Source organism: Tursiops truncatus, chromosome 17, assembly GCF_011762595.2.
Source record: "Tursiops truncatus isolate mTurTru1 chromosome 17, mTurTru1.mat.Y, whole genome shotgun sequence".
Taxonomy (NCBI): Eukaryota; Metazoa; Chordata; class Mammalia; order Artiodactyla; family Delphinidae; genus Tursiops; species Tursiops truncatus.
In genome coordinates this window covers 8,935,324-8,952,044 of record NC_047050.1, presented here as the reverse complement: position 1 = coordinate 8,952,044, position 16,721 = coordinate 8,935,324, and the positions used below count along the sequence as shown (strand labels likewise).

At 38.1% G+C, this 16,721-nt stretch overlaps 1 protein-coding gene across 1 annotated transcript in view; it reads right to left on the bottom strand.

Moving 5' to 3' along the window:
- The window catches only part of NKAIN3 (sodium/potassium transporting ATPase interacting 3), a 254,940-nt gene that overhangs the window by 232,317 nt on the left and 5,902 nt on the right, over positions 1-16,721 (bottom strand). The window contains exon 3 of the mRNA XM_073794768.1: positions 13,779-13,859. Within this exon, the coding sequence (XP_073650869.1) occupies positions 13,779-13,859 (81 nt within the window). The remainder of the gene's footprint in view (positions 1-13,778; positions 13,860-16,721) is intronic.

Sequence of the window (16,721 nt, the reverse complement as noted above, 5' to 3'; positions counted from 1 at the left end):
CAAAAAACAAACTATAGACAAAGAATGAACAATGAAACTGTATGATTTAATTGGTTAGAGTCACCCAAAGCCAAGATTGTGTAAGTAATTAAAAACTTACGTGTTTGTCAAGAGTGTTTTTCTACTGCCTTAGATGTCAAGACAGTTAAGTCTGCCGAGCCACTGAAGAGCTCTGTCAGTCTTCAGTGTAATGTCTTAAAAGTTGTCCACTCATGTGGACTTTAATTTTACTGATTTTTTAAAAAAAAAGCCTCTGGGTAAAGCCAGAGTTGTGGTCTAATACTAATCTCTAGCTATTAAACAGTTTGATTCTTGGCTTTTATGGTAAACTTCTAACATCCTATATTTTGCTTTTAATATTAGATATAGAAGATAAAAAAATAATTTATCAAGTGGTCTTCTTGTTTTCTCCTTTTGGGAAAAACATGTGGGAACAAATGATTAAAGGAAACACTGCCATCAATTTGGAAGAGTTTATAGACCCAGCCAGATGGGCAACAGAGAAAGGGTGCAAAGCAGAGGAGAGAAGGTATTTGTCTTAGTTTTCAGATTGATTTCGTTGCTAACAACAATACACATTGACTTGCTTCTCATTTGGAAAACTAAACTCATTTAAAAATATAGTTACTATTGACACCTGTGATTTCAGAAGAGGAATTACAATGACAACCCTGATTTGCAATGTTTAAGCTTGCCAGGAATCTTTGGAGAAGTTGATTAACGTAAACATTGAGTATAAATTTTGAAGTATCTCAAAAGCCCATTTTTTGGTAGTGCTCCAAGAATGATCAATCATAGGTTATCCTTTGTTGTATTTAAATTATGAGATGCTGTATATGATGCTGTATATAACTTCCTACAGAAGTTATCCTTCAGGATACCTTACGGTATCAAATTCCACCGGGGGCTGAGGTTTCCTTCATTTTACTTTTTTACAAATTCAAATAGGAAGAAATTATTGTTACTGACTTAATTGCAATAGGGAAAAGAAGTGGAAAGAAATTACACCAATAAAAATGGGATTTTCCTTTAATCAGCTTCTTATGAATAGCAAAGTAAACTTCTAGTACAGGATGAAAGTGATTATACCCCCCAGAAGGCACAGGACTAAAGAAATATTATAGACAATGATTTCTTCTCCGAGAAATAACCATGCTTTCTCAGGGACAAGTGCATTAGGGCACTGGCTGATGCAAAGGTGCTTAATGGTCCCAGAGCAGGTGCATCACCCTCTCTGACAGCGCTCATTTGCATATGCACATTTAATCCCAGCAGGAGGTGTGCATTGAGGGGTCCCCCAGAGCAGAAATATAGACATTCTCAGGTAAAAGCAGTTCTTCATAAACGTTATAACCTCATTCCAAACTCCAGTTGTCAGTGAACAGCTTTCCAGATTGACATCTTAAATCAAGAAAATGTCACACATGTACAGTAACTGGCCTAATCTTTTCTGTAAATTGCTGTCTGTGGTTTTCAGAAACGTAGTAAATTGCTGGCAATTGACAATGTGTCTCCCTGCACGGCTAACTTCACTTCTGCCCAGTTAACAAATCAGTCTTAAATTATTCATCAGATCACCCAATGTCTAGGCTCTTCTGACTGTCATTGATTTCAGGGACCAGTAGCCTGTCTGCCTCTTATACTAAAGTAAAATTCATACCATGTTCTCGGCATATAAGATTAATTGTATGTAGGAAATAATAATTATACTCTTTGTCTCAGGATCTCACTTAAGGGTGAGCACAGCTCACTACACAATCAGTGCCTCTGCTGTTCTCTGCTGCCCAGAAGCAGAACAGAGCATCTTCTCACACTAATACTTAAAATAGTCTTAATGCACCCCGATACTTCAAATACACAGAGGAAGTGTTTTCTCTATTAATTCTAGAATTAAGGACAAGCACAAAATGACAAATTATACGTATAAGCTAAAACATAGATGGTCCATGTAGAAATGACGCCTTCAAACCATCGCACATTATTCTGGAAACAGGGTCAAATCAACTCTCCAGACAGCTCAACCAAATTGAATTTTTGTTGCTAAAATAAGTGTGGGGATAGAGTGCTTGTTCTGAAAGGGCTTCTTAACTTCAAGGCCATTTTTCTTTCAGTAGCACACAGAGGATTTTGCAGGAAGCATGTTTGCCCTTCCTTGAAATACTTTTTGAATCAGTTACTGGCCCTAAGCTAAATAGTGCAGTTGTGCAGTGAAACACTCGTATATTTGAGGAGCACATTTGTCTATTTATGCTCAGGGAAATGAACTCCAGACCATCTCAAAAGGACCTCCAGCATTCTGGCATTTTCTCCCAACTGTTCCTAAACATATTTCCAGGCCACTGGTAGTCATAATCTGTACCTCGAAAGCTCCCTTGTTTAGAGCATGTCCTTATGTGACCACCTCCCAAGGGTAGTGACCTTGGCTCTGATGCATGTAACCCCATGGAGTTCTCTCTCCAATATATGCTGGCCAGAAGAGAGTCTGGAGAAAAAATACGGGATGGAGGTGGGTGGATTGATGAAAATTCATTATAGGGAATTTAAAAGAAAAGTAGCAACTGAAAGCACTTTTCTGGTGGACGGTAGGTCAATAACAGCATTTGTGTTTTAAAGGTCAGCATGGTACTTATAATGCTATTCTTTACTGAGTGTGTCTTCCTGTCTTCCTTAGGAAACCCTCCCTGATCCCGGTGATGCTATGTTCTCTGTTCTATGGTATCAGAGGCCTTTTTCCTTCATCATCATAACACTGGTTACATTTTCTTGTTTTTACCTATTTAATGTGTGTCTTTCCTATGACATAGAACATTTTATGAGGCAGGAACTGGATGTAGCCCTACTACCTGGCACATTGCTTTGAACCAAGTAAATGCTAGGTAAAATGATCTATAGAATTATATATGATTGGTCAGGTATTATTTTCAGCTGCATATTTCAAGCCCCCCGCCAAGAGCGCCCCCCCCCACCCCATATGAAAGAAATCTGCGTGGGCAACACAGGGCTGATACAAAAGCGCCACAGCGTTAGGGTCCCAGGATCCTTTTCTCGTTTTACTCAATTAGTCTCATGGTTGACATCCTCCTGGTGGACATGGTTGAGATCTCAACCTCGACATCCTTCAGGTTACTTCATAGTCCCAAATGGTTGGCACCGCTGTGATAGCAGAATAGCGGTCCCCAAAGATGTTCATGTCCTAACCCTCAGAACCTGTGAATACGGTACCCTGCATGGCAAAGGGACTTTATAGAGGTGATTAAAGTGAAGGACCTTGATATGCTGAGAGAAGCCTCTGTTATGCAGGTGGGTCCAATCTAATCACCGGAGTCCTTAAAAGTGGAGAACGTTTCCTGGTTGCAGAAAATCAGAGAGACGGCAGCATAAGAAGGTTTGGGCTGCCATCTCTGGCTTTGAAGACAGGGAGGAATGTGGGCAGCCTCTAGAAGCTGGAAAATGAAAGAAAACAGATTCTCCCCCAGAGCCTGCAGAAAGGAACACGGCCCTGCGGACACCTTGATTTTATTTTAATTTATTTTAATTTTTCCCAGTTATATTGAGCTATAATTGACACACACTATTGTATATGTATATATTGCAAAGTGATTACCACGGTAAGTGTCATTACCATCCATCCCTTCACAGAGTTACAAAGTTTTTTGTGACTAGATATTTTAAGATCTATTCTCCTAGCAACTTCCAAATATACAATACAATATTAACTATAGTCACCATGATGTACATTACATCCCCAGGACTTATTCATCTTTTAATTGGAAGTTTGTATCTCCTGACCACCTTCATCCATGTTTCCAACCCCTCACGCCCTGCCTCTGGAATCCACTAATGTGTTCTCTCTATCTGTGAGTTTGTTTCTTTAGATTCCACATATAAGTGGTATTACTCAGTATTAGTCTTTCTCTTTATTTCACTTAGCATAATGCCCTCAAGGACCATCCACGTCCCCTCAAACGGCAGGATTTCCTTTTTCTTCGTGGCTGAGTGATATTCCTATAAAATACCACTTTTTCCTTAACCGTTAATCTGATGATGGACACAGGTTGTTTCCATGTCTCGGCTACTGCAAATAATGCTGCAATGAACATGGGGGTGCAGATATCTTTTCAAGAAAGTGATTTAATTTCCTTTGGGTAAATACCCAGAAGTAGAATTGCTAGATCATATGGTAGTTCTATTTTTAATTTTTTGAGGACCCTCCATACACTTCTCCATAGTGGCTGTCTCACACCTTGATTTTAGACCATTGGGACTCATGTCTGATTTCCGATCTATAGAAGAAGGGTAAGATTTGTATTCTTTTAAATGTAAGATTTGTATTCTACAAGTCACTAAGTTTGGGCCTGCTTCTAAACTGAATTAGCTTTTAAGTAGCCTTTTCAGAAGCCTTCACAATTCTTCTGCTTATATCTTAACGGCCAGAACTCAGATGATCACACCTGTTTATATAAAGGCAAAGGAAATAGTGTTTTAGCACTTGCGCCTCAAACAGGTAGATTTTCCCTGACTCTTGACCAGAAGGAGGGGGAATAGATAATGGAAGATAGCTAGAAATTTCTGCCATCATTTGTTTAATGAAAGAGTGATTAGATGGATGTAGTTGAACACCTACAAAATTAGGAAAGTGATATGATTTTCATAGAAAGTTATATCTCCCATTTGTAAATTAATTTAGCAAATGGATAGTCTTCCTTTTCTTTTAAGTTAGCTAAATTTCACTCAATTTTGTCCCTCCTCATCTAACTTTAATCTTAGAAATATGTTTTTAAAGTTCCCATGCTTTTAGGTAATTAAGAACTACCGATATTCGGATTCCATAAATAAGTTCTCAGAGACCTTGAACCATACCAGCTTCTGCAAGAATAAAGTAGAATTACTTTTTTAATGTCTTCATTTGTTTTCTCAGCTTCATTTCTTATCTGACTGTGAAATATTCCATCTAGTTTCTGAACTAGGCTGAGAGTTCCCAGGAAAAAGCCAAATTTTTAAGGAGTCTAGAGCGCTGGATGCTTCGATGTGCTGATTTTAACAGACAAGCACACTGACAATTCTAGTAAATACAAATGAATATTGTTGCTGTACTTCTCCTGTTGTTCCCAAGTCAGAAAACAGCCAAAGGGGGATCAACGCTGAGGGCTTCCAAGGGGGTGGCGGAGGGCTCCCCCCGAATCCTGGACACTCAGATACTTCCTGTGTCCCTCTCCCCTTTAATTACGTCACCCTGTGCTTCTGTTCGGTGGTCTGTGCTGGGACCAGCCCGTTCTGCCTCATCTTCTGGGCAGTCTTTGCTCCAGGCACTTTTCCTCCGTTTTCCTCTCTGTTGGCCCTCAAACAGGACATGGGGGGGCTGGAATGGCTCCTGCTTCCGGCCTCTCTAACCTGGGCAGGTCCATGTTTGGCTGCCACGCCAGTCAGCCCAGCTGGTGGGCAGACATGACTTGTAAGGAGCTTCACACCAAACGGCATCTCCTTACAAGGACCCCTAAGTTGTCATTCCATCAGCACCTCCCTGCGTCAAGAGAAAGCAAAACACATCTCCATTCCCGCTTCTCATCCTTGACACTAAACTTCTGGCCAATCATTTTCAGTTTTCACATCATTCCCGGTGACTCTGACTGATTTCATCTTCCTTCAGTGCCCCCTGAATTCTCCAGCTTATCCTTTCTGAGCCAGGGATCCAGAACTCTAGTGCTGGGGCAGCCAGTGGTCCAGCGCTGGGGTTCCAGCAGCCGCTGGAACCAGCCACATCACAGACTGGATGCACAGATACTTTTAGGGCCATCTGTGTTCAAGGCTCTAACCCACATCAGTCTGAAGCCTCAGGCCCAAAATTCCTCACGCCATCACAGCCACCCAGTGGCTCAAAGAGAAACTTTCTCTGGGCAAAGAGAACTTCTGAGATATGATTATTGTTACCTGTGATTTCCCTCCTGCCACTCTCACAGACGACATAGGAAAATTTGATGCGAAGCATTCAAATGACTTGCGTTTGCCTCTCTCTGAGAGTAGTTGCTGAGTAACTGTTATCCTAGGCCCCTCTGTTCCTGCAGGACCCTCCAGCTCAATATTCATCCGTTATAATGTGACTGTGTGGTGCTATTTTATTTCGCAGTGGTATATGCTGTTATTCTGGTTTAAAAAAGTAAATAAATGCAACTAAATGTGTTTATCTGTCTCTATAATTTTATGAAGCGTGCAAATGTCACCTGAAATTCTCCACCGGGATTGTATTCTTTTTTTTGTTGTTGTTGTTTGCGGTACGCGGGCCTCTCACTGTTGTGGCCTCTCCCGTTGCGGAGCACAGACTCCGGAAGCGCAGGCTCAGCGACCATGGCTCACGGGCCCAGCCACTCTGCGGCATGTGGGATCTTCCCGGACCGGGGCACGAACCCGTGTCCCCTGCATCGGCAGGCGGACTCTCAACCACTGCGCCACCAGGGAAGCCCCCCAGGATTGTATTCTTAATTGACGTTTCACAACAAAGAGATTGTGTCTTCAGAACAAACTAATTAACATCACAAAAAAATCCAAAATCTTAACGGCATTTACTCATGTTCTATTTGTACTACATATTGTTCTAAAATGATCTTATGTTCAACTGACTGCATCAAAAATTTTGCAGTAGCATCTTTAAATTGCCTTAAAAACACAGCAAAGCATTTAGATACAAGCTATAAAGTGTGGTTTCTCTGCATATTCCAAAATTAAAAAAAAACAATGCCTGCATGGAAACGTAGCAGCCAACTTCCATGCAGAAGGGCTTAATGTTATATAAACAGTGGCTTAACAAACTTACATCTATTGGAATAATTATAGATTTATTAAAAATATTGTTTTATTAAACTTAGTGCAAGAATTAGCCAATTTGGAGATTGTCACATCAGCAGCAGCTGTTACGAGTGGCTGGAAAAGACTAAGGCTGGCATGAGGTCAAGGATCTCTGCAAACTCCACCATCAGCTCAAGGTTGGTTATAGAAGTTGACTACGTCCTGTCTTTTCTCCCTGAGGAGTGGAATCAAGAGAAGGGAGGAGAGAAAGGTATGTAAAGGCTGTAAGCATGGTCAGCTTTGGTGAGAGGAGAACAGGTTTGAATCAGACAGGAGACTAATTTTTTTTTTTTTTTGCGGTACGCGGGCCTCTCACTGCTGTGGCCTCTCCCATTGTGGAGCACAGGCTCCGGACGTGCAGGCCCAGCGGCCATGGCTCACGGGCCCAGCCGCTTCGTGGCACGTGGGATCTTCCTGGACCGGGGCACGAACCTGTGTCCCCTGCATCAGCGGGCAGACTCTCAACCACTGCGCCACCAGGGAAGCCCAGGAGACTAATTTTTAATGACCAAACTTGTGCACAGAATCTGTTACCCAGTGTAATAATGAATGGGAATAGGGTTGGAGATGAAATAGTTCGGAGACAGCTTATTCGAAGAAATAAAACCATTTCATGAATATAATCCACTGAGTTGAGACAATAACCCAGTTATTCAATTATATATATATATATATTTATTTATTTATTTATTTATTTATTCAATTACATTTGCATTGGCTTTGTTCAATGACTCTCATTCTGCAGCAATAAATAGAGTTACTGTTGATCGAATAATACATCCATCTGCTCTTTTGAAAAAACCATTTGAACCTCTACAGAAGGACATAAGATTATCGCACAAACTTGTGATTAAAAACTCCGAACACCACCCAGGCCGCAGCAATTACTTAGTTCATTGTGGTTTCTGTATGTCATTGGACTATAACGTAGCAGCAAATTGGAATTTTTTAGCAAAGGTTTTCAAAATGTTTGTATTTGATGAAATCTATTAAAATATAATACTGAGTTTAAGTGTGCTTATAATTTTCTTTACTGTGGAAAAGAAGCTACAGGGAAAACAATTATCTTACCATACAAAGAACACTGAAGATGCTATTTTCAGAAGTTATGTTCACTTAGACCAAGGCCAAGGGAAAAAGTATAGTTTAAGTCCTTTGGAATAAGGAATGCATAACTATATTTACACAGCTTTGCTACTTTTTTTTTTAAAATAAAAGAACATAATTGCATCACTTATGTAAAGGACTGTGTAGGAAACAATAAACATTTGCAAGCTTTTGGGTCTCATTTCGATTCAATGCCCAGAAGCAGATTGTGATGGTTCTTCCTTTATAAATCTTTAATAACTGGATAGATGTCCACCATCACCTCCAATCTCCCATTCCCCCAGTCGATATTACAGACAAAAACATTCTTTCAGGATAGCAGGATAAATATATACTAATATATTAGTTCAGAACATAAAATATTTTGTTATTCCAGTGAACTGAAAGTTTAAGCATTTTTCCAAAGATTCTCATTGATACAGATATGCTATTACTCATGATACAGTAAAAAGGATGTCATTCTTGTAGCTTCAAAAGCAGGCATAGTTTTGCTGGGTTTATTGGATGCTACTCCTATATCATTTGCTGATACATTATTCTCAAATACAGACATTTTGTATCCTAGCTTCAGCCCTCCATAAACATCATATTTCAAGGTTCTTTCTGAAAAATGTCTGAGGAAAAAAATCATCAAAAGGAAAGGATAAATGCAAATTTAATACTCATTGCTAGATTCAGCAAGTTGTATTTACGTAAAGAAAGAAATACACTATGCATCACTTATTTAGTTTGAAACTGCCCACAGAAGAAGAATTCTTTGAAACATAAAAATATTTAGAATGTTTATTATGAATAACGGATGGATTGTAAGCAGCTGAAGGGGATTGGGAGTTCTGTTTCCTATGCAATAACTTCTACACGGAACTCTGAATTGCCTAAACGTTTCCTACTTGAAAGTGCCAACCCCAAGCCAAAGTTAGTGGAAGAATCCAACCTTGAAGGAAAACGAATCGTGATCAAGAAAGAGATTTTTCCTAGTAAGTACAGAGGAACAACTCAGGCTAGATAACAAGAGTGAGCCTTGAAAAAGAAGAATGATCCCATTGACCCTGCCAGACTGCTCAGGTGAAATATTCAGCTGAAGAGTCTCACAAGAGAAGAGAACCCTTGCGAGTGGATGGTGATGATTTAAGTCAAAAGAGGATAAGAAAGTGCTATCATTGCCATTGGGGAAGTGGCTTAAATTTCTTTTTTTTTTTCTCACATCTTTATTGGAGTGTAGTTGCTTTACAATGTTGTTAGTTTCTGCTCTACAACAAAGTGAATCAGTATACATATATCTCCATATTCCCTCCCTCCTGCGTCTCCCTCCCACCCTCCCTATCCCACCCCTCTAGGTGGTCACTAAGCACCGAGCTGATCTCCCTGTGCTATGCAGCGCTTCCCACTAGCTATCTATTTTATATTTGGTAGTGTGTATATGTCCATGCCACTCTCTCACTTCATCCCAGCTTACCCTTCCCCCTCCCCATGTCCTCAAGTCCTTTCTCTACGTCTGCATCTTTATTCCTGTCCTGCCCCTAGGTTCTTCAGAACCTTTTATTTTTTTTTTTTTTAGATTCCATATATATGTGTTAGCATACAGTATTTGTTTTTCTCTTTCTGACTTACTTCACTCTGTATGACAGACTCTAGGTCCATCCACCTCACTACAAATAACTCAATTTTGTTTCTTTTATGGCTGAGGAGTATTCCATTGTATATATGTGCCACATCTTCTTTATCCATTCATCTGTTGATGGGCACTTAGGTTGCTTCCATGCCCTGGCTATTGTAAATAGTGCTGCAGTGAACATCGGGGTGCATGTGTCTTTTTGAATTATGGTTTTCTCAGGGTATATGCCCAGTAGTGGGATTGCTGGGTTGTATGGTAGTTCTATTTTTAGTTTTTTAAGGAACCTCCATACTGTTCTCCATAGTGGCTGTATCAATTAAATTTCTTTAAGAATCAAAATACCCACAAATCAGGTACTATGAAAAAAGTGCAGTCATTAAGACACGATATAGAGAAACAAATATAGGTAGTTTTCCTTTTGTGTAAAGGCAACGTGAACACCAGTACAGAGGAGAAATCAGGAAGAGTTAGTCCATTTCCCCCCCAGGCTTCCTGCCTAAGTTTTAGAAAACCCCTGATCAAAGCTCATGATTAATATAAGTCTACAGAGAATTTCTATACATTCATTTTTTATGTCTAAATTACGCTCATGCACCGTCACACACAGTCAGAATTCTAGGAAAACGTGACACACTGAAAATTCTCTAGGATCAGTAATGTGTAAGTTCCATACATCTCTCAGGAAAAGTCAATTAGAAGAAATATTCGCGTAAAGTTTCTACAATTTGGAGTAATCAAAAAGATGCCATAAGGCATCAGCTTAATTTGGGGGGGGATTAAAAACAAGTACAACTTGAGTTCTCAACATAACTTGTCTTTCAGTAGCTTTAAATGTAGCAAATGAGTTGGGTTTTCATGTTTACATTCTGAATGGATTCCTAGGAAGAAAAAAATGATTTCAAGTCTTGGGACTTCCAAAGAAGCAGCAATAACTTATTAATTGTACCCTTGGTGATCTTAAAGTACAGCATGAAAAACAGTCTTAGTGCCTCCAAAGATTCATAAAGTCCTTCCAAGGGGGGCGGGAGGGACAGCAGGAGAATCTAGCTGCAGAAGCATTTCAAAAACGCTATTTCCATGTTGAAGGAAAGGGTTTAATTAATCGTGTTACAGCTGTGAAGTTAATATGCAGATCTGAGGTCCTATCACAAGGGACTGTTACATACTTTTTAAACAAGTCACTCAGTCCCACATTTCCTTCCCTTTTACAGCTCTTGCATAGTAATAAATATAGGTCCCACAGGTTTGCAGAATGAGGATCTTGATGTCTGTTAATTTCTCAATAAAGATGATGATGTTGATTGGCAATTATAAAAACCACTTTTTACTGAAACCTCACAATATGCCAAGATCCTTTCTAAGTTCTTTGTATGAATCATCTTACTTAATTCTTTCAACAATCCAATGAAACTAGTGCTGTGGTCTTCCTCACTTTGCAGAAAAGGAAACTGAGGCTCCAGTAGATTATGAAAGTGCAGGCACTTTTGGTCACCTACCCACAGTCATCCTCAACCTCACCATACATGCACACATTCCCATTTCCTTCAAGTTCTGGAAGGTCTGGGGAGAATCAGGACCTTCAAGACCACAGTGACAAAAGTATGATGCCAAGCTGATGGGCAGATAACAGCAAAGGGAAAAATCTGAAGGGTGTGATCGAGTCCCCTCGGTCAGACGTATGATTGCTCACGGCCAGACGTATGATTGCTCACGGCCAGGCGAGTACACTATTAGTTAATGAGAATGGCTCAGTAGTGCCTGTCATTGGAATAACACCCGAATCCATAGAGATGTTGTGGAAATTAATCTGAATCCGGTCTTTTGAGAAAGATTCACCATTTTAGAATGGACCTTTTGGGCAAAAATCAAGGTAGAGGGAGGTTTCTATTAACCTATCCAAGTGGGTAATTCCAAGAAATGCCTTCATGAACTAGCAGGAGATAGAGGGCTCTAGAAAGTTAGTATATAAACTAGCACACACGGACGAGGAATATCTTATGAAATGGGGTACAACCTGGAAAAAATGGCAGAGGTGCTTGGGTTTATCAAGGGTCCTTAACTCTGCTCTAGTTTTCAGCATAGATTCCCTACAGGCTGGAACTGAGGCTTCCCTGTGGCTAGCCAAGGAGAGGTTACCAGCCTTTGAAACAGTAAATAGAGACCAAGAGCATCTCTTTAGGATGCTCCTTTTGGAGTCATCTATCCTATTTATGGTCTAGAATACTTGGTTGACTGCTTAATGGCATTTGAACGGGTAATAAAATGAGTAACTGGGACCACTATACCCATTTTTTTAAACCTTGAACCCAAAGAAACGAGGAAAAAAAAATCCTTGACATGCACATTGATATTAGAAAAGCAGTTACAAGAAACAGTTCACAAAGGTTAGCTTGAGCCGTGGAGGGAAATCAGCCTTTGGGGGAACAAATCAATGCTACCATTATTATAGTTTTTAAAAATTAAAAAAAATCACATCACAGGATTATTTTGCAGCTTACCTGAGTTACCATATTTGGTAACAATGCGAAACACCAAACAAACCCTGATTACTATCTTTACTGGAGAAGCTGGTCCTGTTTTTATATTTCACAGAGACTTTCCAGGTTCAGTACTTTGCCTAAGGGCCCATAGTTTATAAGCACTAAAGACAAGATTTGAATCCAAGACTTATGATTTGAAATTCAGTCCTCTTTCAACACACTATGATGCCAATTCCATGGAACAAATTTCCTCTGGTCTAATTTATTCCAAACCAATTAATAGAGAAAGAGATAAAAGATGATTTCCATCCAGTGAAATAAAAGTATGACTTAAAATGACCAATCAAATCATGAATTACAAAATGCTATGGGTTGAAAAATGCTATGCTTAACTTATTATCCATAATTATTTTATTCATAAAATTGCATTTTAAAATTACTTTATAATCTGCATGTTACAGATGATAACTGGGCACTGATTTAAGTACTTTCTTCTGTCTTAGAAATTAGGTAGAGGTAAAGGTAGATGTTGGTGCATTTGTATGTAACTCAGAAATGTCATTTCTGGTTCCTGAATACATTTGCCAATGTGAGAAAATGATGACAAGTTCTAATTATAAAGTTATTAGAGTGTAGAACAAAGAGTAACCACCTCTGGAGGTTCTGGAGAAAACGCTTCAGGGATATTTGCTGCTTGGCTAAATCGAAAATTCTTTGTTAGCGTATGGACTTCAGTGGAGCCTAACAATTCTAAAAGTCTCTGTGTTGGTCAAGGCAAATTTTCTGAGATCTAAACCACAAATGCTACTTAAAGAAAATTTGAGACTATCATACAACAATAGAATGTTTGCACAAATATAGTTGATAACAAGAAATCTAAAAGATAGATTACAGCTTTCTTATTCTTTTTGGAATTATACTGTTAGGTTTCTTCTCTACGATTTCAAGTGGGAACTGCTGGTTTATGAGAAAAATGCTTAAGAAACATAACTAGAAACTTAACTAGAAACTTAACTCAAGATGCTCTTCCATTTGGATGGTAATCAAAAGATGATTCTGCAAGAGTCATAATGAAAATTATGTGCTTTGCTGACATGAGTTCTAGACAGACAGAAATAATATTTGTATCATGTTGCATCAAGACAATTCTTTTCTGATCAGGATTTCACAATAGGAATCACTGCACTGATGTATGTAGTTGTCAGTAAACGTATGCTCCATTTACTATAATGAGGATTTCCTTCTCTGACAAACTTTATTTTTCCAGAATTAATATTCAAGCAAAGATAGCAATTTGCTATTCATATTTGTTACATTTACATCTTAGTCAATCCCTTTTCCCACTTCAAACACAAGAATGTTCAAAGCCATTTTTCACTTAACATATGGGGCTGTGGTCACTGGGACATTAGGCCTTTTTAAAGTGGACATGAGGATACACTGGTAGCTGAGTTCCACGACAGCTTAACAAACTAAATCATAAGGCCATTATTTCAGAGTTTCATTGTATTAACATGTTCCCAAGGTTATTCTTTCTAATGGTACCCAAACTCTTTTTTGATTAGTATCCCATTTGTAATGTTTCTTAGATTACTATATATCCTTTGTATTCCATTTGTAATGTCGCTTAGATTACTGTATACATATATATATTAGTATTCCATTTGTAATGTTACTTAGATTATTTATTAGTGTATTCTTTTTAAAAGTGTACTTTAAAAGCATGATGGACTTACCTTAGAGAGCCCACCTACTTCCAAATAGAAGCAGATAATGAAAACATTCCAGGTGACCCAGAGGGCAGTCCATACTGTATACTGGAAAGAAAGGGTGGGGGGAAGAAAGAGAAGAAAAATGTGGAGATGAAAGGCATGCATACTAAATAAATCGATAATAAAAATGTCAATAAGTGTGTCTTCTGGGAAGAAACAGGGCACGCTCAGAAAAGAATGCTCCTTATGCGGTCCCCTAAGATCTCTAGAAATTAAAAATCCAATAGTTTCTACTGCTTTAAGTAGATGCCAATAAAACTAGATTTATTTTTACAGTGCTTTGCCTGCTTGCAGTTGCAAGTTAAATCCAAGTGCTGATTTGATTTGTTTTCTGACTACCAGATTTTCCAAGGGACACAATTATGCAAATTTTCTGGGGGCTATCTACCTAGCTAGCTATCTTTTAGTTACAATAAATCATCAGTGGTTTAGGAATGTTAGTCAAAACGCTTCACTTCCATATCCCTGAATGAGGACCATGTTTGAAAATGGATGTATGGAGTAAAATTAACAACCTTTCAACTGTTGGACTATTTTATTGAGTGGAGTGTATGCCCCTACTATAATGTGATTATGTAAAATAATTTTTAAAAGCACACAAGTTCTAATTATGGTAGGATTAATAAGTAAATCCTACTTATTAATAAGTAGGATTAAGAGTGAGCAAATAAGCAACATATTTCCATAATGGGAAAATACCTTCCAATCACAACCAAAAAACTCTAAACATGCCAGCCTTATTGATTAATTGGTTTTATTAATGTATTATGTATTAGGAAATGCCTTCCTCAAGAGTATTAGTCAGACTGAATTAAGGTAGCCTTAGATCAAGACTCATCAACAGAGAGGTCTTAGGGCTCTATTCATCCGGTCACTTTCTTAGGCAGACAAAGACACTGAGGTCTGGAAAGCTGACATATAGGACGGCTTGGATGACTCAGGATGAAACTTACCATGGCAACACAATGAGCAGATCAAATACAACCATTTGCTCATTCATTTTATTGTACTGCAAAAATCTATGAATTCGTAACTTCTTAAACTGGCATACTAATTAAATTATTGCTTTCTATTGTTAAATTAAGATAAATGTTGAAATAACTTATTAGCTATTGTTAAATTAAGACAAATATTGAAATAATTTATTAGCTTCTTCTATGCTCTGCCAAATAACAGACTTATGAATTTTAGACACGGTATAAAATAGCCACGATCTTATTACAAACCTTATCAGAAGCTTTTCAACTTTTTCTAAAATTCAATTTACATTTTGTATCTTTGTCATTTATGATTTTTTTAAAGAATAATACATTAAAAAAAAAGAATAATACATTTATAATAATGAGTCAAGGCTCCAAAATCACTGGAAATTTAGAGGAGTTGGAAAATATATTAAAAAGTTAACATAAGTTAAAATATATATTTAGGCTTTTGGTCGTTGCCGACATTGTTGACCTGATACCTTCCGCTGGCAAAGCCTTCTAGTGTGAGTGGGTTTAGATGTTTCCTTAAAAATGCACCAAATGCATTCCTCTGAACCACAAAATATCCCCATGAATATTGAAAATAGCTAATCTACATTCTCAATGTTTACTTTTTGCAAACTGATAAAGTCACAATAACCACAACACATTTTAAAGATGCTGCTAGTCAGATGGCATCTAGTATCTGATATTTTTCATCCTAAATCAATATAATTATGGGTATATTTGATTGACAGAGTAGTGCAGACCACTCATTCAGGAGGAAAAAGCCAGTGATAAAGGTTAAGGGAAGGACATAAAATAAAGCAAGACTAAAGTAAGAAAATGCACTGAATTAACTGTGAAACCACATGATTCTTCATTATTAGGACTGCAAGCCTAAACCCATAAGTATGCTTTTAGAAAAGTAAATCAACTCATAGTTATAAAAAACACATAATAAAAAATTCTACTTAAAATCATAGCACAAGCTTAGTGATTGAAGTATATTCTGATCCCTCACAAGTTGTCCTGTTGATGACACTTTCAAACATTCAAAGATAAAATGATCAGGCTGAGTAGATTCCAACCCTCAGCTCCGAAATTCCTAACAAGAGTTACTCCGCTGCTTTCTGCATTCCTGGTACTGTGATAAGCACTTTACACAGATTAAGTCGTCTAGCCCTCACATGAATACCAAGGTAGAGAGGAAATCATCTGATCACCCAGTTAGTGTCAGAGTTGGGATAGGCACTCGGGCAGTTTGACTCCAGAGCTGGGGTGCTTGGGCATTTTAAAAGATCTTCATTTTACACGACAGTCTTCATTTTAAAAGATCTTAGGAAAAGGACTACAGATTAATTTGCAAGTTAACACTTCCCCAAATTCTGCAATTTATCAAACAACCAATTCACCAGATTACCAGTTTACCAAAAATTCATTCATATATATTCTATAACTGGTTATGTTTTTGAAATGATTTCTTCTGTATTTTGCTATTGTGTCCTGTGTTATATAAATACGTAGTTTTTTAAAAAGCAATATTGTAATTTTCTTTATTCTAATACACTGGTTTGTTGAGAACAAAGGATACCTGTACAGGTGAATTTTGGATTGTTATGAGATGGAAACCATATACCTCAATGTGCACCTGAGACCCAAGTCTGCACGCAGAGGTAAGAGGAAAGGATTTCTAGCAACACGAATAACACATCCAAAGGAATTTTTCCTAAGCAGAAAGTATTAGAACCACATATGGTATAAGACACTGGCTATCCTCCCTCTCTTCTTTTTGACGTGGGTCAATTTATTTATAATGCAACTGAAACTAGAATAAAAAAAAGAGACAAACTACATTTTTAACAAATACCTTTTGGTTATCATGGAGTATGCCTACAAGCTCAGACAGCCACATAGATATACTTGAAGTATAGAAGACTTAACT